The sequence below is a fragment of the Camponotus vicinus genome, unplaced genomic scaffold (assembly GCF_025532165.1).
Source record: "Camponotus vicinus isolate PSW18456_S1 unplaced genomic scaffold, iyCamVici1.0 SCAF_11, whole genome shotgun sequence".
Classification (NCBI taxonomy): Eukaryota; Metazoa; Arthropoda; class Insecta; order Hymenoptera; family Formicidae; genus Camponotus; species Camponotus vicinus.
The window spans coordinates 14,396,060-14,421,224 of NW_028141947.1; the positions used below are offsets into that span (position 1 = coordinate 14,396,060).

Sequence of the window (25,165 nt, forward strand, 5' to 3'; positions counted from 1 at the left end):
TCGCGGCCACGTATGCCGTAAAGAAAGGGTTAAACAAGATTATGTTTATATTCGAATATAAATGAATTTGGATAATCTTGTTCTAAATTCTACACACGTCCAAATATATGTTACATAATGCCAATTATATTGATATTTATTATATTTTGATTATTTCCTTTTTATTTATCTAATATGGTATTTTAAATTAATCTTGGATGCACACTATTCCGGCACTAAAGCAATACCGGATTTTAGAAAAGTACAACTTACGTGACCACGATCTGATCATGTATATATATCTAATAAAACAGTAGGAGTCAGGAAAAATACTTGATGAAATATACACGCTCTCACTGACAATCAAAACATACAATGCGATACTATATATTGAGCTAATACTACTCGACATACAATGTCAGTTTGATTAATGACATTAGATAAAATGCAATTAGCAAGGTTTCAAAAATAGGCAAGAATCCTTAAATAGAAATCTTTACGTTGCATTTGACCAAAATATGGTTGTATTTTTTCGGCAGTGTAATATTTATACAATAAGTATTATAATGAAATAAGAAAGTGTTATCATAAAAGATCTTCGCGCGGATTCTTCCGTACAAAGGAACCATATTCGCGACCACGTGTGCTGTAAAAAAAGGGTTTAAACAAGATTATTTTCGAATAGAAATGAATTTAAATAATCTTGTTCTAAATTCTACGCACGTCCAAATTTTGCAAATATATGTTACATACTGCCAATTATACTTATATTTATTATATTTCGATTATTTCCTCTCTACTTTTATCTAATATGACGGTCTAAATTAATGTTGGATGCACTATGTCGGCACTAAAGCAATACCGGAAAAGTATAGCTTACATGATCACGATCTGATTACGTGTATATTTAGTAAAATAGTAGGAGTTCGGAAAAGCAAATATAAAATATACCCTCCCACTGAAAACGATGACATGCAATGCGATGTTATATGTTGGGCTAATACTCGATACAATGTTAGTTTGATTAATGACTTTATATAGATAAAATCTGATTCGCAAGGTTCCAAAAATATAGGCGAGAATCTTTACATAGAAATCTTTACATTGCATTCGATCAAAATTTTTGTTTTTTTCTATTCGGCAGTGTAATATTTATACAATAAGTATTATAATAAAGTAAGCAAGTATTATAACAAAAGATTTTCGCGGTGGACTTCTCCATAAAGAGGAATCATACTCACGGCCGCGTGTGCCATAAAGAAGGGGTTAAACAAATTTCGCTGATATTATTAATCACTCATTTTTTTATAAAATATTGTATCAATTTTTCGTCGATCATACATACTTCGCGATAACATAATATTGGAGGCTTGCCCCGGCCCTATCTTAGGGTCCATCCGCCACTATTTGGTACAGTGGGGATTTTAGTATATACTAGAGGGATCTTGGGGGATGTGGTCACTCTACGGCGTTGTGCTCGTCGGTGCCGTTTCATACGGAAGGCCAGTCGGAAGCCAGCACGCACGCAAATACCTCCACCGGCACTTATTTGGTCAGCGAGCGACCTTTCAGAAATCCTCCATGGCAATCGACATTGCATCCATCGAGTGAGATTCCAACATCGCTCTGGAGTCGCATATCACTGTGTTAAAAAGCAGCATTAGGTGTGAGGTCTGGATAGTTTAGTGGTCTAGAGCAGTTGCCCGGAAAGCGAAAGACTCGGGTTCGATTCCCGATCCAGCCACTTGCACCTCACATATTTTTCTAGTCTGCGAATATTGTTTTCTAGCAATTATTCGTTAGGCTGAAAAATGTGTGAATGCTCTCTCCACAGGATATGCGTCAATGCCGTTGCCACGGATGGATTCTGTCGCTCGTTGATCAAATGGGCGTAAAGACACGTCCGACCTCCTCCCACATACATCCCTATCTTTCTCTGGAGGGTAATATCCGTAGGATAATCACATAAACACCCTATCGATATGAGATATGAAAGGTACCGAAGAAAAAACCCATTTTATAATCGGATTTTATATTCGGATATATTTTCTGATAAAAATTAGACGCGTTCAGAGACAAGTATCTTCGATCGATTTATTTTCATTTCTAACATTATACTGATACTATGAGAAATGTAAGGAACAAAAATAAAATTCAATGCATTTTATTACACATCTCCCTGCCTTTATATTATTTGTTTTATATGCTAATGTACGCCGTATAATAGCCATTCGGTTAATTGTTGCATCTTTTGCTGTTTTTCATTAGTACTACATTCACCCAATAATTCCTTTAAAGTTTGCATTTCATCAGATTCAAAGTCTTTCATGGGATTTAGAGGACTGATTGTCATGCTCGGAAGAATAACATCGTAGTAGAGAAAAATCTGGAAAAGATAAAAAATATAATGATCACAATCATTAAAAACAATCAATTATTTCAATTATGCATATATATTCTCGAATAAATGTATAAGAACCTTGTTGTTAAAAGTGTTGTACACTAGGCTGGGGCTAGATGTCCCTGGAGTTACGTTGTAATTTCCGGTACAAAAAGCTCTGACTGGTTCCTCGAACTGAAAACGTACGCTATGCCGTTGTTGATCTAAGATGTAAGTTTGACCATCCCAAGCGCAGGCAATTATCTCGTCGGAATTATTACCTGTGACATCCAATCGACATAAAGCAAATATCTGATGATCTACTTGCATAGCCCTGTAAAGAAAAGACAACAATGCGATATATTCCGCAATTTATATAAATATATTTAAATAGATCGCTTCATATATAGCTGCTTACCATAAGATGACTTCATCCTGCACTAACATAATAGTTCCATCAAGCGTTGCCAAGGCATAAGGTTTTCCTTTTGGAGCATTTTCACTATTGACTATATTATTCAAATCCTTATCTTTTTTCTTATGTTGATTTATATTATTGGTATCATTGTTATTATTATTACTTTTATTCTTATTTTTATCATCAATGGAAAAATTCTTAAAAGATGGCAACAGCGTATCTTTTTTTTTCTTGAATTTTTCGTTGAATTCTTCGTCAAATTCTCCAAGAATAACCTTGCCACCAATAAAGTTGCCATCGACTTCATCACTTGAAGAATCGGCAGGATTATAAAATTTAACTATTTGTTGATTTCTTGTAAAATCTCTATTATGTTCGTCTGTCATATCCAGACTATTTTTTCGAATCACGGGTTGCGAATAATTTCTTTTAAATTCGAGCGAGCCGGACTTGGAGGTTTTCATACCCAGTTGGCTATCGTCTGCAAAGTTTTGTTTCGACGATTTATCTTTAGTCATGTAATTAGGCATTTTAGGCTCAAGCGTCGAAATAAACGGCGTCGTTCCTGGTTCTAAATCTCCAATAATCTCAGTTGAAATATTCTGATTACGCATCCTAGATATTCCTAATGTTTGATAATCAACAGCCTCACAAGAAGTATCTTTTGAATGGCAATCGGCGGAATTGCATTTAATCCGCATAAATGTACCACCAGGTTGTGCAACCAACAGAGTTGGTGTACCATCCCCAGTATGCTAAATAAAAATGTTTATATTTCCGTATCTCTGCTTAATATATCTGCTTTCTATAATCAATATTAATTTAATTGTATAATGATCATCATATATATAACTTGGAATACCTGCAATGTAACTGTTCCTATTTGATTAGTGCATTCCCACTTATTTAAACCAATCAATTTTCCTGTTTCTAAATCAGCATTACTTGACCATCTATAGGATCTGACAACACGATCTGTTAGACCAAGAATCATCTCATTGGCACCATCTTTATCAACATCAGCTATCAATACTATCTTTGTATTGGTTGGAATTCTTTGCACATGCACACATTCCATTTTTCCAGAAAGTTCATTAATTTCAGTAATATTGTCAATATGTTCCAAGTTTTGGGAATTTATTATATCTGCACATATATATATATATATATATATATATATATTCTGTGTGTTATCTAGAGTAAACACTAAGCCTTTTTGCATTATTCTATAAAATATATCTATCCATATTTTGAAACTCAAACTTACCACTGATATTTGTTTTGAAATTATCTTGTTCATTTGCATCTTTTCCAGCATGTTGACTTACAGGTACATTTGCATTATTAGGATTGACAGATCTAGGACTATAAAATATATGTGTCCATCCATCACCACAGATGACAACAAGTGCATTGCGTCCATAATTAAAAATATCTCCAATTGCTACACTAGTTATAAGACCAAGACCTGTTATCTTCTGCCATAATTCTGATCCCTGCCATACAAGAATAAATATTATATATATAACTATAAAATAAAATTTTTTAAATATATAGTATTACTATCATGTTTACCTTGAAGATGTAAAGTTCTCCCTCAGTAGTACCGACAACTAATTCATTGTCACCATCATTGTCAACATCTCCTATTGTTAAGCCATGCCTATACATAATATTAAAATAACTCGCATTCTCAAGTTATTTGTAAAACAGTCTGTGATAATTTAAGCTTACCTGCATACAGTACCAGGTAATTCCCATTGTAGTTTCTTTACAAAGCTAACAGCTCGCATGATTAAACTTTATAGGATATAACTGTTGCCACCTATTTGGTGGCCAAACTATATGAGTAGCTTTTGCTGTTACTAGACCCAGAGAAATTGGTCCAAAGGTATTTGAGTCCATAGAATGCCCAATGTGATCTCCTTCCAACCAACAATATCCTTCTGGTACCTATATTTAAAATGTCATAATTTATTCACAGATAGAAGAATAAAACAGCAGTTATCAATTTATTAAAAACGTTATTATATATGGATCCAACAGTTACATATCACATACTTGAAGAGCACTGATTTTATATCCACGAGTGTCCACAATGTCTCCAGCAAGTCCTACAACTCTTTTGATGAGTGTTTGATCTGGCACTTTGGGAGATGTGATACAGACTATATCGCCACGCTGTATATCTTGATTTCGGATAGCCCAACGATTTAAAAACACATAATCAGGATACCGTAAATCTGGATTCAATGCAGGTTGCATAGAGATCCCCTCTACTTTTGCAACATATCCGACTGTGTCGCAAAAAGCAATCCCTATTGGAATGCCTATCAAAACGTTACGGATAAAACGTGGGATTCTCATCTATCAAATTTTCCACAAAATATGTGTAAAATGTTCCTCTGTCCTAACGCGCACGATCCAACAGCCTGAATAACCGATCATCACTTATGTCGCACGTGTCAATAATGTCAATCTGTTTTCACTGTCAGATATGTTATCTCAACACGTGAATGTCATACATATAATGATACAATAACAATAACAATATAGTAACAATGAAAATATTAATGAAAAAATGTGAAACTTTCTTTCAGGTTATACGTTCAATTTTTAACAAATTTATTATAATTTATCTCGAATATCATAAAGAAAGATGTAGAAGACATACAGAAATTTAAACTGAAATATTTCTCGTGTATGAGAAAAATTCCTTGCTTTTTATATCTTCGACAGATTGGATGTCAAAAGAAAAATAAAGTGGAACAGGCCGAACAGGTTACATGGAGGTTTTGAATGTATGTATGTATATACATACGTATGTCATGTGTCATGTACAGTATTTGTGAATTTGTGAGAATGCATAAATCTGAAGATTAAAAATCTGAAGTATTAAATCAAATACAAAATAAATAAAGAAAATTGTCATTCTGAAAAACTTGAGAAAAATAGTTTCATAAAAGAATATTTTACAATTTTTTTCAAGAATTAAAATATATATATATTATACATATAATTAATTATGGTTCATGCTTTTCTTTCATAAGATATAGATTAAATAAAACATAAATATTTAAGAAATATATGTTAGAAACATATTCACATATTCTTTATTTATGTATTAATTTCATATTTCATGGTTTAGCATTTGCAATCATCATTCATGTTTCACTGTCATTGAAATCCTAAAATTATTCGCGAAGAAATTGATAAAAATAATGAAATAATAAAAAAAAATAACAATTTGAAATATTTGTTTTTCAAATACACACATATATATATAAAATTATTGTTTTAATAACAATATTTAGTTGCTACATAATTATAATACCACTTTGTATTTAAATATCTGTTTTCATATATTACACAATTAAGTATTTTTAATTTTTAATAGAAGAAATCAGTTTGAAAACTATATTCTTTACTATATATATAATAGTTGTACAATTTTCCCTATATAAATCAAAGTACTTCAGTAAGTTATTTTGTTGTTAAAATTGATCTATGTTTTCTAATAATAAATACAAACATATCTTCATTTCTATAATAATTATCTTACATAAATATTTCTACATTACAATAAAATAGTTATAACTGAAGAAATCTAAATAAATATATATGAATAAATATTTCTATAAAATAATTTTAAATTTCACAAAAAATGCAACTGCTTAACTTAAGCAGTATTAAAGATTGAAGATTATTATAAAACATATAGTGATTTATTTAATCACATTTTTTAATATTGTTCATAAGTTTTAAATATGATATTATGAAAACGGTAACATTTTTATGTAATATATAACTGCGTATGAATATAACTATATAAAGAATGTTGCTAACAATATTATATTTACTTGTATAATATTTTAATCAACCATACCTTTACATGATTTATAATACTTGCATTTTTTATTTTATTTCTTTCTCCTTTTATTCCCTGTTTTTTTGAATAATTTGCTATTATTATTGACTTTTATGTAAAAGCAAGTAAGAATTTAAAAAAATCAAATTTTATTTTTCTAAAAATTATCCTAAAAGGAACAGAAGACAAAGATATTTTCTTTTTCTTTTTCAGATTATCTTTTCTTAAAAAATACTGTTAGTTTTATATGATAAAATATCATTATATATTAAATATTATTATAGATTATTTATATAAATTTTTAATGTATTTTAAGCAAATATGTTTTTAACCTATAGTTATAAATCAGGGTCAGAAATATTGAAATGGTAAAACATTCTCAGTAGTACAATAAATAAACAGAAATCGAAGTGTTTATTATAAAATTTCATACTAAAAAAAAAAACTAAAAATGTAGAAACAAAATGCTACAGTTTCATATAAAATTAAATATATGAAGAACGATAAATGAAGCAAAAAGTTTACGAACGAGAACCCTATCTTTACAGTAAAAAAAGAAAGACTAAATTTTTGGCTTTTGCATGAGTTGTATCAGTGCTTGCCAATCACCAAGTTTGATATCTATGCCATATGTTATTTGGAAAGAGATTCATAACTCTTTCTATTATTTTTTTTGGCATTTACAAGACATTATATAAATGACTTTTTAAGTACATAGTGTAGTAACAGGAGTTAATGTGTTACAGATTGAAGTATCTATGCCACTGTAAAATGGCACAGAAAGCACTGCCTCTCTTTCTTTTGGCCCCTGTGGTCAATAAATTTATGATTCTATAAAATGTTGAATATAATGATTAAAAAAACAAAAATGCGATATAAGATGTACATTTTAGATATTTGGCAGTGCTTAATCAACAAGTTTATGTTTTTTATATTGTGAGTATATTTATATATTAGCTTTCTTATAATTATTGCAGTAGTTATGTAGCTTTTTTGTTATAATAAAGGAACCAATCTTTAAAGATTGGTAAACACTGATCCGCCTGAAAAAACAAAAGTCTTTAGCCTTTTTATTCTTGACTAGTTTCTCTTTTGCTCATTCTATTTTCCATATTTTTCCAGTATTGTTCATCATGTTCATCTGAATTGGAAATTGATTCCACCTCTTCTCCCTTTTCCTCGTACTCATCTTCAGACTCCTTTTCTATGTCCCATCCCCATATCTCTTCTTCCTCTTCTGCCTCCTCCTCCTCCTCTTCTTCTTCTTCTTCCTCAACTTCTTCTTTTTCCTCTCCCTCTGTCTTCTGTTCTAGAATCTTCTCCTTTTCTTCTTCCTTTTCCTCAATTTCTTCCTCTTCTTCTTCTTCCCCTTCTTCTTCTTCCTCTTCTTCTATCTCTTCCTCCTCTTCTTCTATCTCTTCCTCCTCTTCTACTTCTTCCTCCTCTTCTACCTCTTCCTCCTCTTCTACCTCTTCCTCCTCTTTTACCTCTTCCTCCTCCTTTTCTTTTTTATCTTCCCTTTCCTCTTTTTCTTCTTCTTTTTCTTCTCTTTGCCATAACTTTGATTTTTTATTTAGTACATTCTCAACTTCTGTATCTGTTTTCAAGGTTTCTGCTTTCTTTCCATTTCGAGCTTCATCCTCTGAATCCTACATGTTAGATATAATTGTTTTTTTACGCAATTATATTAAATTATAAAATAAAAAATAAAAGCAGTATAAAATTATTTGTACAATACAAGACCAGTGTTTTATAATCTTTTTAATAGAGTCAAATCTTTTTTACAATGGAGAAAAAGAACAAAAAAAGGACATTTATGTTTAGCAACATGCAATTATTACATCTGTAAAAAAATGTCATGAAAAGGTAAACATTATTAAACAAATTAATTTTTTGTCTAACTTTTTATCATTTATAAAAAAGACATGACTCAGTTAAATTATGTACTTTATTTTTGTGTAATAACCGTTTTAAACAATATTGAAGATATAAAATATTGTATCTTAAACATATTACACTAATATTGTTGCATGTGTAATGGTTAATATGTTAATATATGTGTAGTTTTAATTAATGTTGCAGTGTTGTTTCTTGTGAAAGGCAATTTGCATAACATAATTTCATTAGCATGTATAAAAAGAATTCATTAACTTTTTTATCAAAACAAAAATATAAAAATAAAACAAAAAACAAATTCACTCCATTTAATCAGATAATATATAATTTGCTCTTATACAAACATAAAAAAATATATTAAATAAACGTAAATTATATGTTTTTATAGACAAAACACACTCCTCCATTAAATTCCACAATATAGATTGTGTGTGAAATAGATTGCCAAATTATAAAATTAGCTCCAAGAATTTGACAATCTAGACTATTCAGAGGCATTTTTTATTTTTGAATAAAACTTAATTTCTATTAAGAGAAGCCAGTGTGTGTATATCATATTAAAAATAAAATATTAGTGAAACATAAATAACATATATAAAAGGCACAAGGCACTGATGTCATTAATATCTAGAACAAATCACAGAGAATAATAGGAATAGAAATAATGAATGATGAAATCAGCACGTTACTCATACCCATATATGTAATTGCCAAGAAACCATTCTTTGCACTGCATTTAGTTCCTGTGATTTGTGATCTCTATATTAAGTAACCTATAGAAGTTAGGCAAACAATTAAATGAATGAAAGAATCACCAAATAAAACAAGGCTCCGCAGATTCATTTGATTCTGTTGGTAATTCTAATATTTCCTTACAGCTGGAATCTGGTCGAGGCTGATGAGGGAAAGGGTCATTTTGCCTGAGAGAACAACGGGAGCGTCGTCGTCATCCTCTGACTTTTCCGCTTGTGTTTCTGAATCGGTCACAAGTAATTCACATTGCGGCGGTAGTGCACCCTCTAAATATATAGGTTTTGGTGGCGTTTTTTCTCTTTCGATATTACTAAAATAAAAAATACAATGACAATATGTATGTGTGTGTGTGTGTGTGTGTGTATATATACTCAAAAAATCATTGAGAAAGTAAAAATATAAGGAAAAATTAAGGAAGAATAAGTATACCTTGGTGTAGAAATAATAGGAGTGGTGGGTCTGCTACATTTCTGTCCACTTTCACAACTAGCTGTCATTTCCATACCCATAACTTTAACTGTTGGTGATTGTTCTACGGCATCTAATTCTTCTCCTTCTCTACTATGTGATTCCGGAATTATGGTGTCTTCCTGTAAATTAAACTCTTAGTATACTGCTTTTCTTGATTATTCACTTTTTTTATTGCTCGCACATATCTTTCAAATAAAAAATATATATAGTAATAACATATTATATAATAAAAACTTCAAAGCCATTTCTCTGATTAATTTAATAAAAGCTATTTATATATAAGCAATGCTTTTCAATATAAAAACCATAGAATTTAAAATGTGAGCTATGTTAAATATTCTACATCTATATAAAAAACATGGTATAATCATATAATTATATATATATGATAAATATTGTAATTCATTATGCTAATGGATATGTTATATACTAATTTTATAATATGCTCTATCAATAAGATATAAAATAAGCGAGTATCATATACATGCAAGGCACACAATTAGTACTTCAAGAAGCTATAAGAAGAGCGACTAACATTTCATTAACTTATGTTCCTCAACAATATTTAGCATTGAGAAAAATATCCTTACTTATATAAAGGGATAATAATAATTCTGTATTTGAAACACTTAAATATTGTTACCACAGAATCATATAAGTACAACTATCATATAAAAAAAAAAAAAAAAGAAAAAAATTTATACATGATACTCATTATTCATGAAACTAGTGCACTAGAAATGGAAAGTGTCCCACAAACTCTTGGTTACTCTTGTTAGAGATATTTTCGGAGGCAAGGGATATACCTTAGAACCGCGATCGACCCCTGCCAGACCATTGGACTTTGGAGCCTCATCTACTACTCAAAATATAAAATATATAACGTAAATTCTATTACTAAATATATTTCAATTTAAATATTCATATTGAATCGCACTCGACTAATGTATGCATATACATTAATATGAATCTTATATATAGAATATAAACATTTAAACCAACAATTTGCAATTTTTGCAACACTTAGCACTAATATTTGAGAAAGCCAAATATTAAAGATAAAATCTTAATAATAAATGTACAATATGTTTAATGTACATTGGATGGGTAAAGCTTGTAACGCAATCAGAACACAGCGACGTGCATACTTTCTAACGACTAATAAACTGAAACTGTGAATTGCGTCAAAATTAATCTGATAAACCTTGATTTCTGGCTGTGAGCCCGAGTTATGCACTACTGAACGTGATATGTTGCTCATCTGGACAACGATTCTTTCCATGGCTGCTTCCGTCTCGACCAATCGTTGTCTCAGTTGATCTATCTCTATGTCTCCTGCCGCTTCTTGTGTTCCAGCATGTACAACATTATCAAACGTAGTACAGAGTATAAGTATGAGTACTTACAATATATGCGCATTTTTATTCAGAATCTTGCAATGTATATCCGCGTGTATAGATACGTGTGTGTTCTAATTGTGCAAACCTTGCATCATGCAACACCATTGAAAAATCTGTTTAGATACTCAAGAAGACATATATATCTTAATTCTCCAAAATATTTCTCCAAAAGAAATAGCTTCTCAGAAAAACATTGCATTGAGATGATAATGTAATGAAACACGGCTTGTAATAGTAGAAGCATTTACACAGAAGCACTTACGATCCTTCAACTCCTCTATAGTTGGTGCAGTCCTATATGGTGACTTCTCTCTTGGATAATGTAGCGTACCTCCAGTCATTGCAGTAGCCAGAACTTCTGGACTGAACACCATTTTTCGAAATTCTTTTTCAGCAGCTGCCCCCGGATATTCCGAAATAATCTCGTTATCCGAATTTTTCTTCAATACCTTAAAAAAAAATAACGAGTTTAATATATAATACATTCTAAGATTTTATCATATTCGTATCTTCGTTATGATTATTTTGCAGATTTATACATTACCTTAACAATGGTGTATAGGAAAAACAAAACTATTCCTATTGTATATAGCGGCATTATAATTCCCATTGTACCGTTTCCTTTGGGAGCTGGAACAACATGACCAGCGCCGCCAAGAGGTGGTCTCATTTTTGGTATAACACGGTCGGATTTGTCAATTATCTTTGGTACAATGTGGGAGGATGGTATAACTCTTCCCCGCTCCATCATCGCAGGATGCATTCCACCTGCATGAGGAGGAGTACGACGCTCCTGTCGTATAGTACCTGTATACATAAAAAAGTCTATGGATTTTATCTGTAAAATATATTTTCATTTATTCATTCACACAAAAATATATTAATTTTGTATCAAAACGCCCATCCAGAAACTAATATAAGCTTGTGTTAATTGCTGCAATATAATTAGTGCTTTATTAATTTTTTTTTTAAATTGTTATAAATGTGATCCAGTTGATAATTTCTAATGAAATAAATCTACGATTTTTATGGAAAACCTGAATGAGAGAGATACATAATAGGTCATTGGTATGGATGTATTTAAAACATTATAAGCTATGTCTTGTATGCCAAACATTGTTTGCCAATGCGCTTACTCTTTTGGCAATCAGCCAAAGCAAAATGAATTCAAAGCCATTTTCCATATATAAATATGATGATGTGATACATTACAGATATATCTTTCAAAGTTTATCTTATTATATAAGTAATTTATAAACAATACGCATCATGTATGATTACTATTAATTCAAATTCAATTAATATAAATATTACTAACAGTATATATTAAATTATTATTACAAATTCACGTATATTTAGAAAAATTGTTATAAAGCTGTAGTTAGTTGATTAATTATATATTAAAATAGAATATGACATAAAAATTAAGTGGTTAATATTAAATGGCAACTAATTTGCATATCTTTGCAATTCTTACTATGTGGCATCAAGATATGATATCTGATAAGATGAGGTATTCCTAATTGAGACAATGGTACACCAAAGTTCATTTTAAGGCAAAGAGAGCTATTGAACGATCTAATTTCCTCCAATACTTGTTTGTAAGTTTTTCCCAATCGTTCTCTCTCAGCAAGAAAAGATGATAAATCAATGCCACATCTGGCTAGAACCTCCTCTCTACACAAACTCGCGGTTTGTGGGCTCAGCTTGCTAAGCTTTAATGCATCTCTGACACGTGGATCAACCGGATGATGCCTCAATATATTTTGACACATTTCTTGCATGATATCCACTGCAGTGACATCGCTTTCAAATATTACTTCGCAGCACACTACGCATAATAACTGTATACAGTATAAAAATAATATTTTGCAAAGTATTTTATATTCAGATATAAAAACTCCTATTTAACTTTCTACATATGAGACATCAAAATCTAACAATAAGTTACTTATAGACAAAATAGGAAAAGGAAGTATATATAAGGTCTACCCGGGAGATAAGAAAATATTTTTAGCGAGACTTCTCTAACGTCATCAATAATCTTACACACGTGAACATTGGAATCTTACCAGAACTGTCCGTTGTAGGCTGCGGGGTGACAGATGCTGTGAGCATAGGATAGAAAATTTTCGGCCATAACACCGCAAAGCAGCTGGCCACGATCGCGAGTATAAAAATCGTCTTCCTTGGTCCGAAATCTGTTATCTCGGCCATTTTCGTAGTAGGTTTCGTCGTTCGTAAATAATGTGTTTCGCGCGTCGAGAAAACTTTGATAAAACTATGAACGGATTGCGAATCTTCCTCCGCTCTCACGTCCAGGCACAGCGAGACGAGATGAAAGCCGCCGCAGCAGCGCACTGTCGTCTGCTATTTTTGTCATACCACAGCAGGGCTGTATTAAGACGTCATCATAAAATGATATTATACAATTATTACAATAAAAGAATCACAGCACATGCATAGCACATATTATGGAAATTAAATTGTACTGAAAGATACTTGAGGCAGCTTTAAATTTGAAAATGACATCTCAATTTTTATGTGCATTTACATAAAATATTATATTATATATTTTATCTCAATGACAAATAGACTTCATTTAAATTTTTCAAGTTTAAAATAGACTTTTCTATCACAGAACAAGTGCAAAAATAAAATTTTTTTAGTTTCAATTATATATAATGTATGAGAAAAGCACAAGCAGAAAAATTTTATAAACTTCTATAAATAAAGTATTTTACTCTAAAATCTCTCATTGTTTTAGATCTAGGATTAACTCGCATCGGATGTTACAGGAATGAGCTAAGAATCGTGCCAGAAATAGCAGGCCCTGGCAATGTCACAAAAGACCTTGCCCAATATATGTAGCTGATACATAAATATAAAATAATATTCGCAGCGCGAAACATCTCTCCTTTATCACGTTTATTTGTTTGAACACAACACATTGCGTCTTACCAAACAATAACAATTAATTTATGATACAAGTTATATATGCACAGATTTATAAGATCCTAAATACTTGCGCTGCATGCTCATTCTGGCCCGCCACGCTGTAACACATGAAGATACCCAAGATATATACATATATTAAATACAGAATAATTCAAATTTTTTAAAATACATTATATAATAGATATACATTATATCTACACTCATATTAAGTAAATGAGCAAAAAATAATTTCTAAGCGCGCGAAATTTATCATCTCAAAATTCCTGTCAACAACTGTCAACGATTCATCTCGCAACTTACGTTAATATATTCGATTTCCTTCGGGTCTATCGGCCGTCTCTGATATCGCAGCGGCAGGTGAATGTCTTCGATCGTCGGCAGAACGATCACCCGAGGGCCCGTAGCACCGCCCGCGCTCTGCTGCATCTGGGACGCCCCTGGCCTGGTAGATGGAGCTGCTGTCGTGCCCGCAACTGCTGCGACAGATAACGCGTATCTCAGTGTCGGCGTGGGGCATTTTCTTTTTTTTTTCTCTCTCTCAACATCGGCATCGTCGCGCATCGTGCGTGCCGGTTTTGCTGAGTTTACCTGCGCGATTAGCGCCGCCCTTGCGAAACTTGATCATCGGCACGTGCGGCTGGACCACCTGCGGAAAGAATCGTGTCAGTACCTCAGGACGGCGGAGTCACATATCGCGTAAACGTACGATCGGTTGCCCCGAGATCATCGCGAGGCGACAGCGAGGATCCCTGCGTTCCAGTACTGACCTTCCAAGCCTTGCTTGCCATCATAATTTTTTTTTTCTCTGAGGAATAAGTCCGCGCGATATTCCACACGACTAATTTCGTCCGCAGCAGAAGTGCTGCTCTCGAAGCATCGTCGTCGTACAGATGGCGTTTTGGCGGACTTTTTTTATTTGAGCATCTAGTAACGAAGCACCTGTATGGTAGGGAGATAAGAGTGAATTTAAAGGAGTATCTCTTGTGCGCGCACAATTAACTAAAAACCTTGCTTTCCTGCAAAAATAACTGAGGTAAAGAAAGAATTCAATTTACATTTAATTTAATTCCTAATCGTCGAAATTCTTCGAAAGTATTCTAAAGATAATTACACGTTTCCCTCCATTTTTGTGTCTTGTTACATAACAGAAAATTTACATTTTGACCATTGCTGACTCTATTTAATTGAACATAATAAAGAGAAAGATTCAATATTACAACTTAATATACGTTAAAATAAATTTTATTGCATTGTTTACTCATATTACTGATGTTTAATTGCTTTTCCTTGATTAATTTATTCTTTATACAATAGGATTGATTAATATTTTTTTATATTGGACATGTAATTTCATATAATTAAATAAATGTCTTGTATTGCATATTTTTGAATTACGGAATAAGATATTGATTTTCAAAACGAAAAGGATAATATTAAATTATATTTATGACATATCCACATACATATTTAATATACAAAATATGTAGAGATGATTATTGTTAACTATATTTCATTTAATTTTAGTTAATTTTTACGAAATTAATGCAATTAGTAGCAATTAGTAATAATTAATAAAGATACTAATTTTAATAAGAGTAAGATGATAATATATTTGCTAGAAAGTAGAGGTTTTTGCAAATGATAAATTTGTGTATTATTGTATTATAAAAATTATTTATTAAACAGATGACCACACCAAAGGAGATCATATGTTTGTACAGTTTTTTTATATATAAATATCAAAAAATTCTATCATAATGCAAAATTTAATTTGTTCTTTCCATCTTCTTATTTGTACTACTTATTGCATCTCTCTGGTATTAGACATTTATCGATATATTATTTTGTGTATAATCCTGCTTCTCTGACAAGAGGCTATCTTTATCAAATATTAATTTGACCATGCTATATAAACTTAATTTTATTCTCCTAAAGCTTTTTCTTTTCAGCCTCATCTTCAAAAAGTTTCAAGCTCTCTTTGGTAACAGACATGCAAACTGCTTTTCACCAAATTGCTTCATTTGCACCATGCATTCGTTCATCATGTCAATTATGTAAATCACTTCAAAGTCGCGCTTCTTCATATATTCAATGATTTATTCGCTATATGCTTTTCACTCTTGTCAGTGACAAAGTAAATATGTTTTTGCTTGTCCTTCATTCTACTGATGTAATCTTTTAATGAATACATCTCATCGTCAAATACAAATAATAACTTAAAAGCTATATTAATTTACTGCGATTAATATTGTTCCCAATTTAATGTTATCACTAAATTGCTCTTTTTGTAAATGTCTTTATTTTGCGTAAATTTCAAAGAATTTACAATATTTTTTTTATAAGATTCTTACAAATGATATTTAAAAGTTTGTCATGTTGCAGCATTTCACGAGAGAAAGCGATGGGTGGATCTTCAGTATTAATAATAATTTTATGATTATTTCAATATTTAATTAAATCAGTCTTGATCATATCAATACCAGTGATCAATGATAGCATACAATTGTTCTTATTTAATATAATTTTGATATACAATTCTTTGTCGTTGTCGAGCTTGGAACACTCATTAAAAATTTATAGTGAATTTTGTCCAAAATATTATTAGAATTTAAGAGCAATTCTCGGAGAAAGATTTCTTTGTTCAAAAGTATTGCTCAAAGTATTGTTCAAAAACATAAGCTGGGAAATCTTTGTCTGGAAGGCGAAGATTTTAACGTTTCCAACGGTTTCGATTTGTACTTACTCCAACATCTAGAAAGACATTGATTAGTTAGAGCAAAATATCAGATTATGAATATATGTACAATAAATATTAATTTATTAGTAAAGAAGTTTTATAACATGAGCATTAAAATATTGATTGATCATTCATGTAAAATGTTGAGCAAGACATAAAAATAAAGAACAAAGTAATCAGCACATGATTGTTTCAGTTGCTTTACAATTTTTGTTACAGATAGATTGACTTACCGAAAATAAAGACAAATAATATCTACATTTTCTTTAAATTATTTTATAAATACTTATATAAGTTATATCTTCTAATAAAATTTTTAATTCAATAAATATAACAGATTGCTGAAGCTCTTGCTTTTTATAGTAATTTATGTTTTTATCTAACATTATTATGGATAAAATATATGTAGAGTTTATATCGTTTTATATAACAATACCAAGATTTAATATTCTAGAAATATTTCAAGTCTATAAAGTTTTCATCCATCTCAAAATTTTCATTTATAACAAGGATTAAATTAATGCGATAAATTGATGATATTGAAGATATAAAATGAAACATAGAGAAATATGAAGGAAAAACATTCAAATAATGACATAGAGCAGTTTAACGTAATCATATGTTGTTCCGCAATATAAAATGATTCACAAGAGCATCATATTTACATAGAATTATAATGACACGTCGTAATGAATAACTCTTATAATCTTGCAGATAGAAAAAGAATTATTAATAATGACAGTAAAATAAAGATAAATGTTATCGCACATTTAAAAAACATTTCTTATCTTTACAGCTAACTATATTTGGAATTGATCATACTTTGCGGTTAATTGCCTGCAATTAAGACAGGAATATTCTTTTTAGAAACATCATATATATACAATTTCAGAATATATTTAAAACTTTGTTTTGCTCTTTCAGCTCGCATTTCTGATAGTAATTAAATCTGTGAATAAATATTTTTCCGATTTAATGGTGCCGGCATATTTACATAGACATCTCGTATTCAGAAATCATGCAATGATTCTTCAATAATTTTTTTTTGTTAACAGTGGTACTTTTGATCCAGAGCAATGTCGTGGATCTGGAAATACAATTTTGCTCCTTGTCGCGGATAAATCAATCTCTTATCAGCTTTATGGATAGTGGAAAATGAAAAAAGAAGAATGGACGTTTTGAAGCGCATGTAAAGATTACAATTCAGGTAGTTTTAATCATTTTTTCGTCATGATATAAAAATTAATATCAATCATTAAATGATGAAATAATCTAAAATCTTTGTGGTTTTTTCTGATCTTATAATTTTAAGAGTATCAATGATTAGGATGATAAAAATTTTACGCTATACATGTATATACATAATAAATAAATAGAAAAAAGTTATATACAGAATCAATATTTAAAACCCTTGAACCGATTGAGTCCAACCAAGCTACGGTTCACGTTAGGATTATCATTGCGAAGAGAGATAACACCATTTGTTCAATTTTATTTTTCAAATTTACGTAAAAAAATTTATTTAAATGTAAATTCATCATTTAATGCTTTAAGTTATTTTAAATTTTTTAAAGAAAACACAAACAAATTTTAGAAAGAATTAAGTAAAAGAATAATATGATTGCCATCCTTCTTCTATTCTTTTTGATGTTGCGTATTTCATAAAGCATCATATTTTTGGCATTGTTCTAACTTTTACATGCAATTTAAACAAAGCTAAAGAATTTTTCTTGCGATATCACGCCGGACGTGTTCGTTCCTGTGGTCGCATATACATATGTATAATTGGTAAACATATCCCGGCTTCTTTATTGTGGGAACCATCGTCGTCACGCACCGTGTCGGCACACACTTAAAATGTAACGTTTCATAGGCACAGCGTGTGTTTAATGAAACAACTGGTTCCGTTCTCGCGAGGCGTGCCTTCGATACGTTAACTTTGAACTCACGACGTGCACAAATTTTTGCCAAAAGCAGTCAAAATAAATTGTCAATAGGATCTTCGCAAGAGAAATCTGTCCAAAGATCGCACGTGTATATCTGCAACAATGAGAACTATATTAACAATGATATAACGAGGGAAAATGCAACTTTCAAATTGACGAAATTTATTTCGAAAATAAAACTCGTGATTCGAGAGATTAATTTAATTTGCAGATTAAGAAGAAAGAAAAAATAGCCGATCATTTATTGTGTAAGCTTCGTCGAATTGTGGGACGCGTCCCGCATTTATGCTGGTTCCGGTGCGATATAACAATGTAACTTTCTCCAAAGTGTGTGATTATCGAAATAGCGGACATTCTTTTCAGCCGTGATAGAGCCGCGCGTGATGTAGATGCGAAATAAAAATGTGCGAGAGAACATCGATGTTGCGCGACTTTGAAAAGTCCTCTCCTCTCGACAAACTGGTCACGAGTCATCGACACTAACGACAATTACTAATGCCCAACTCGTAGTTTCACGCACGAGGAGAATACAGAGAGCCATACATACAGCTACGACTTATGTTAGACGATACTCTCGCATTTGCCTGCTGCGGTTGCGGGTTCGGCGACTGCGTCGCTTATACTCCTTTATGGATCTGTGTTTGCATGGTTCTTCCATACCGAACACTCGGTCCATTGTGAGGACCTAACAGCTGAAAATTATTCGACACAATACCATAGGTCCTTTCTGTTTGAAAACGTGGAAGAGAGGAACGGATTTTACGGGGTTCGCTATTTTTATTCATTCCATTCGAGCGACAATCAGTAGGACACATGTGTCTTCGTACAACTAGGATGATCTTGACATTCAAGTTTATCTAGTATCCATCTGGTATCATGTATCTAGTAAAATGTGAATAACATGTAAATCGTTAAATATATGTCAGAATTGCATACAATGAATCATAATATTGCACAGAAATATGTCAAAATTCAAATATCTAATATTAATATCTAATGTTAATATCTAAAATTATAATCTATAATCTTAAATTTTTTTCTATCACTTTGCCTTTGTTACTCGATAAGTTGATGCCGCGATGATGCCCAGGACACCTCAGGTGTAACAGTTTCGGCGTCTCGGTGCTTTATTTTCGCTGAAGCGTAGAAACGCATAAGGGGAAGATTGCTGGAGTTGATATGGCGAGGAGCTTAACTCCGGTAACCTAGCTTTATGATGTAGAATAAAACTCATACAGCTAGATAACCAAAGAAAATGTCCGCGCCAAGACCTTTTTGAATATATATATAATAGGATATTTTCCTCCGATTGCGATTTCGTGAATCGCTGATGAGAGAAAAATTAAAATAAATCCGACTGTTGCTAATATATGTTCAAAATGAAAATATTACATTCCTTTCATTATATAATCATATAAGGCTCCAAAAATAAATTTCCGGCCATTTTCAGATAATATTGTAAGCTGAAAATGTAATTCATATTTTATTTTAAACGCGATATAAATATTAGAGTAAAATATTTCTTACTTTGTTGTAACGAATATTCCGCAAATTATTTTTTTTCTACAACTTTTCAACGTGGAAAAGGAATATAAATAAATCGAATCCGTGAGTTTCTCTATTCTCAGTGGGAAGTTAGGTCTTCGCTCTCTTTCCAGGCTGCAAGATCCAATCTCATCGACATATAATACACACGTGGCCATCGCGTCTATTATCTGAAACAGATACAGAGAGAAATCGTAAATCGCTTTACAACAATTGTCCCTTTGTTGCACGTAAACGGATTGATCGATATGCGTGCACGGTGGGGAGCTGAAAAGTGAAACAGCCGTTGACATTTCGCAGTGAAAGTCGCGTAACCTGGACCCGCGGATACATAATGTGACGATGACTAAACATACGTCTGAAAACTCTTAAAAGGCCTTCGTGATGAGAGCAACGATAAAATTATGGCTCGTTGAGGCTCGATTCGATATTTATCTTATAAAGAGATATGCATTAACATAATGATTAATGCAACTATTATTATAATTATTTTCGGTTTTGATTGAATTTTAAATAGTCTTGAATTTATATAACATCTAAAAAGATACATATGTATATTTGGTCCTGCCATCGTGTATTAAGTCCCATTATGTGCATCGTCACGTTATGTGTAATTACATGAAACTTCAATGATGTGTCAATGCGGCTAAGCAATTGCTTAGCTGTACTGACACGTCATTGAAGTCTCGCGGATTTCAATTTAACGAGAACTCTTGTATTCTAGTCGATTAATTAATGCGATTCACGGAGCGAATGAGTAAGACTCATGCATATGTTCTTCCGCATTTTACATTGATGTCACCGACTTTCTACATGAAAGATATTGTGTGCATTCGTATCGAATCCTTTTATTTTTTAACATTACCACTTAAATAAACAATTCGTAGTCACGTTGCCAGCAATTATAAATAGCAATTATAAATAGATCAATAATTTATGCACGATATGCGTTCTCGTTTGGGAATTATCGCGATATATCGGTTCTTAGTCCTCTGTGGCACGAGAAGATATTATCCGTATACTCTTTCCATTACGTTGCGGAATTGCTTATTAAAGTACTTTTCATTGAAATCGAGTCGGCAAGTATGTATGCAGACCGGTATAAAGTTTCGTAAGAACCTTCCTTCGGAGAAAGTTATGATCTTGCTATATCGTCCCGTATATCGTCCGTATCTGGATTCGATTTTATTTTCAAACCGCTCTCTCAATCTCACTCTTTCTCTCTCACACATACAGATATACATAAGCTTTATGTCGCTCTGTCTCCTATAAGAGCAGCAACACTTTCTGCTCTTAAAATAAATCTCTGCTTTCAAAAAGAAACCAATGCCGCTTGTCGCTTTATCATAAAGTCGCCCGTGGCAATTCTTTTTATATGTTATATTGCGCCACAAAAAGCAGCCGTTATCGTCCCGCGTTCAACACGAATACACTTATCATTGTGATATTAGAACTTACTTGGCGACAGAAATTGGTGAAAGTGTGATCATGCAGGATATATTTATATTATATTTATATTATAGCTGTATTATAACGCGTATTCTGTTACGATATGACGATGCAACATGATGAAACATAATCGAGAGCGAGGAAAAATGGAAAATAATCTAGAAAAAAATCACACGTAACGCACACTGTAAACGTGCGATTTACAGTTTTAGAATTATTATTACGCGTAAAAGGTCAGGTCAAGTTTAGTGACACAATGGAACGATGTACGCAAATAATATTCGTAACGAATTCTTTCGATCCTTCACTTCACGGTCACGTTACGATGGCACTTTAGAGCTCGCTTGAGAACAGTTTAATTTCATTATCACAACGTACAAAATGTCAAGGACGGCCGTCTGCCGATTCGTCGCGTTAAAATGACACTTGCTCGCTGCCAGATTTCGAACACGAATAAATTCCAATCTCGGCCCGAGAACCGAGCGATTCCCGATTCTATCTTATCCGAACCGTGCAATCGGACGTCACGTATGTATAGCTACAATAAACACACGTAAGTATAACGTATCTGTCTGATAAGTTGGCCGCAGTTGGATTGGCCTTCGATTTCTCTCTTATCTGCCACCGTTGTTACAACTATATACTGTTTATCGCACCTTTCCAGAGTATTTCACTAATATCCGGCAGTGGCACACTCGAGAGGAAGATACGTATGTTCGCTGATAAGACAGCAAAGTTGTTTGCGAGATCAATGAACGACTATTGTTAATTTGTTACATGCGATCGAACAGTATTGATTCGAATGATACAAGAATCAAATTTTTGATATCAATAATGTGTAATTTTTATGATTTTCTCCGTGATTATGAATGCGTTTTGCGAAAAATTGTATTTCTTTGAATTGAGGCTTTAATGATATCGCTGATATCGTGTCCGAATTAGATAAAATATCCGTGGAATGCTCGAACATTTAAGATATCAAAACTACATCGAAGAAATGCTTCTTCGAGATGACTAAGGCCGAAAAATTTCAAACGTGTTAAACACCAAATGAGAAGTCTTTCATTATGACAAAAATATAATTTTTTATATGCAATATAATTATCATATATATATATATATATATATATATATATATATATATATTAATAAATCAAACGCAATAATAAATAATAAATTAATTATTAAAATTCTGTACAAAATATTTACGTGATTCATATGAATTGAATGTATGATGCATTTAAATATTACATAAGTTAAATTATGTATAGTTTTGTCATTTCTGGTTTTGATTAGGAAATCAAAATTATAAAGTGCTTTTTATTAAAAATAATCTATAAACAATAATCTATAATCAATAACATTGATTAATATTTTAGCATATTTATAATATTTTTATATCTTTATTCTGGGACGTAATCTCATATGATTCTACAATTATTTTAAAACTTGAAAAATGACTCGACTTGGTAATGTGACGTTGCTTTGCCGATCTAATTAACACCTTCACGTTTGGTTCAGTCATTACAAAGTCTCCGGATGATATGATCTGTTGACCGTACCTATTATCTCATTGAAACCGCGTAAGCATTTCGTAATAATCGAGTCGTTTGTCCATATAAGTTTCCGAAAAGGTTCTCGATACTTTCGATCGATATTTCGCGACGACCGATAAATTCGATTTCTAACGAGCTTCGATTTCCAATCGTTTATGCAAACACAGCTGCGTCACTGCTCGAGATAACTGCTGCTTCTTTTGCAGACATTATCATTGCGATTATATTTATCGATTTAATTTCCCTGCCTCTTAAATGTGTACTTGATATGGAAATGCAGAAAAGAAAATCAAGAAACGCATTTACGCTTTATGCAAACTTCTCTTTTTTGCGTGAAAGTTATATATAACTTCTCCAGTTTAAATGACACCTTGAAAGATAATTTCTTCATTGTTCAAATAAAAATATTATTAAAAAAGATTAAAGCAGCCGAATAATGTAAAGAATTTTTCTGAAGTGTATGTGAAATTTGTTATTTTGTATTCAGATTTTCGCATGTTTTTATTTATTTAATAAAACTAATTTATTTAATTGTCTTTAAAAAAAAATATATATATATATATTTTTTTTAAAGACAAATAAATTTATTTAATTTTTACTCCAAATTCGTCAGCTGGTGAATTTACACTTTAAAATTTAATCGCCGAAAATATAAAAATTAACTGAAATTATATATATTAGATATATTAGAGAGGAACAATCGTCGATGATTCGTGCCATTTGCGAAGAGTTTTAAAAATGATCAAAAATAATTTTTCTAAATATAAATATTTATCTCATTGATCGAGTCTCAAATGAGGATAATTAACGAAATATTATTCGTATGTCCTCTCTGTGCAATATCTCTGTAGCGCGATAATAGGATTGACAAATCATATTTAACTTGGCTTATTGCTAATATATGTTATATATGATGTATGATATATGATATAATACATGGTATTATTTCGAAAGGCACGAGATATATAAAGTCATTCTAAAAAAGAAACTGGAGAGTATGTTAATTATATAATAATAAATATATAATATATTAACACAGAATAATATAATTATCGCGAAGAATCGAAAAAATCGTTAAATATAAATAAAAATTTCATTAAGATAAATATTTTATCCAAATATATATCAGAAGGAAAGGAAGAAGAGAATATATTTTTAGCTAACTTGACACGTTCAATTCTGTATAAAATTAAAAAAAAATTATTAAAATCGCGTCGAATTTACTCGTATATTCCCGGAGAGAATTTTACATTGATTAGCTTTTTTAAACGAAAATTCACGTAACGCGTACATACATACGTATGCAGATGCGGCGTGTTTGCATTTTATTCCTTGAACGTTTGCTCTACCATGCCGATCTCCGGCGAGTTCGCCGACGCAACGAAGATCGCATGCGATATAGGCTTCCGCGCGGCAATAATACCGGTTGCGGTTGTTCGGTGAATGTGCGTACAGAAACGACTTTTTGCTGGTATCGAGCTAACTCTCATCAACCAGGAGAATCCATTTCAGAAAAAAAAGAATTAGAAATCTGTTATAATTACAAATAAATATATAATAAATGTAAGATGATTAAATTATATACAGAGAGATTTTTAATTATATGATAATACTTTAAAGGACAAACTTAAAGATGGACATAGTAAAAGTATGGACATAGGTCGCTCAACCTTTTTTTTCCGTGCTGCGACAAATTAAAGAAAATACACGCGAAGAAGAATACTTGTTTTTCATTTTTAACGCAAACGTATGCTGATGTGATTCGATTACTAATGCATATGATCAATCTCTCTCTTTCTTCTTCTCGGC

General features: G+C 31.6%; 3 protein-coding genes and 2 long non-coding RNA genes across 9 annotated transcripts; 1 reads left to right on the forward strand and 4 right to left on the reverse strand.

Moving 5' to 3' along the window:
* Window positions 1-2,002: 2,002 nt before the first annotated feature.
* Window positions 2,003-4,706, reverse strand: LOC145961359 (KICSTOR complex protein ITFG2-like). The gene is made up of 7 exons (XM_083081475.1): window positions 4,512-4,706; window positions 4,353-4,440; window positions 4,045-4,273; window positions 3,640-3,923; window positions 2,778-3,532; window positions 2,459-2,693; window positions 2,003-2,365 (listed from the first exon to the last, which is right to left on the reverse strand). The coding sequence occupies exons 1-7, from the start codon at window positions 4,568-4,570 to the stop codon at window positions 2,186-2,188; spliced, it is 1,830 nt and encodes a 609-aa protein (XP_082937601.1). The 5' UTR covers window positions 4,571-4,706; the 3' UTR covers window positions 2,003-2,185.
* Window positions 4,707-7,040: 2,334 nt separating this feature from the next.
* Window positions 7,041-13,560, reverse strand: Ric-3 (RIC3 acetylcholine receptor chaperone). 4 transcript variants are annotated; one of them, XM_083081484.1, is made up of 8 exons: window positions 13,238-13,560; window positions 12,643-12,996; window positions 11,710-11,972; window positions 11,428-11,614; window positions 10,572-10,624; window positions 9,724-9,884; window positions 9,418-9,604; window positions 7,041-8,294 (listed from the first exon to the last, which is right to left on the reverse strand). In XM_083081484.1, exons 1-8 carry the CDS (start codon window positions 13,380-13,382, stop codon window positions 7,716-7,718), a joined length of 1,929 nt encoding a protein of 642 aa, XP_082937610.1. In that variant the 5' UTR covers window positions 13,383-13,560; the 3' UTR covers window positions 7,041-7,715. The 4 variants fall into 4 exon arrangements, with proteins under 4 accessions (XP_082937610.1, XP_082937609.1, XP_082937612.1 ...); XM_083081483.1 differs by lacking the exon at window positions 10,572-10,624 and adding an exon at window positions 10,970-11,109; XM_083081486.1 differs by lacking the exon at window positions 10,572-10,624 and adding an exon at window positions 10,970-11,109 and having other exon boundaries at window positions 12,643-13,009; window positions 13,238-13,378.
* Window positions 13,561-14,078: 518 nt separating this feature from the next.
* Window positions 14,079-15,049, reverse strand: LOC145961370 (alpha-ketoglutarate dehydrogenase component 4). 2 transcript variants are annotated; one of them, XM_083081497.1, is made up of 4 exons: window positions 14,891-15,049; window positions 14,712-14,769; window positions 14,424-14,596; window positions 14,079-14,221 (listed from the first exon to the last, which is right to left on the reverse strand). In XM_083081497.1, exons 1-4 carry the CDS (start codon window positions 14,912-14,914, stop codon window positions 14,204-14,206), a joined length of 273 nt encoding a protein of 90 aa, XP_082937623.1. In that variant the 5' UTR covers window positions 14,915-15,049; the 3' UTR covers window positions 14,079-14,203. The 2 variants fall into 2 exon arrangements, with proteins under 2 accessions (XP_082937623.1, XP_082937622.1); XM_083081496.1 differs by having other exon boundaries at window positions 14,424-14,599.
* Window positions 14,575-19,703, forward strand: LOC145961372 (uncharacterized). Its single transcript, XR_014435628.1, has 3 exons — window positions 14,575-15,156; window positions 17,916-18,067; window positions 19,018-19,703. It is a non-coding gene; the product is annotated as an uncharacterized LOC145961372 (long non-coding RNA).
* LOC145961373 (uncharacterized) lies at window positions 15,784-20,135 on the reverse strand. Its single transcript, XR_014435629.1, has 3 exons — window positions 19,354-20,135; window positions 17,683-18,900; window positions 15,784-16,874 (listed from the first exon to the last, which is right to left on the reverse strand). It is a non-coding gene; the product is annotated as an uncharacterized LOC145961373 (long non-coding RNA).
* Window positions 20,136-25,165: the final 5,030 nt, after the last annotated feature.

Coding starts and splice junctions, on each gene's coding strand:
- Ric-3 (XM_083081483.1), bottom strand. CDS start 13,382: ATGGCCGAGATAACAGATTTCGGACCAAGGAAGACGATTTTTATACTC. Junction 11,615..11,709: donor TCCTATACACCATTGTTAAG/GTAATGTATAAA, acceptor TTTTTTTTTAAG/GTATTGAAGAAAAATTCGGA. Junction 8,295..9,417: donor GCCTCGACCAGATTCCAGCT/GTAAGGAAATAT, acceptor TCTAACATGTAG/GATTCAGAGGATGAAGCTCG.
- LOC145961359 (XM_083081475.1), bottom strand. CDS start 4,570: ATGCGAGCTGTTAGCTTTGTAAAGAAACTACAATGGGAATTACCTGGT. Junction 4,441..4,511: donor TTACCTGGTACTGTATGCAG/GTAAGCTTAAAT, acceptor TATTATGTATAG/GCATGGCTTAACAATAGGAG. Junction 3,533..3,639: donor TAGGAACAGTTACATTGCAG/GTATTCCAAGTT, acceptor ATTTTTATTTAG/CATACTGGGGATGGTACACC.
- LOC145961370 (XM_083081496.1), bottom strand. CDS start 14,914: ATGATGGCAAGCAAGGCTTGGAAG. Junction 14,770..14,890: donor TGGCAAGCAAGGCTTGGAAG/GTCAGTACTGGA, acceptor TTCTTTCCGCAG/GTGGTCCAGCCGCACGTGCC. Junction 14,600..14,711: donor GGGCGGCGCTAATCGCGCAG/GTAAACTCAGCA, acceptor TATCTGTCGCAG/CAGTTGCGGGCACGACAGCA.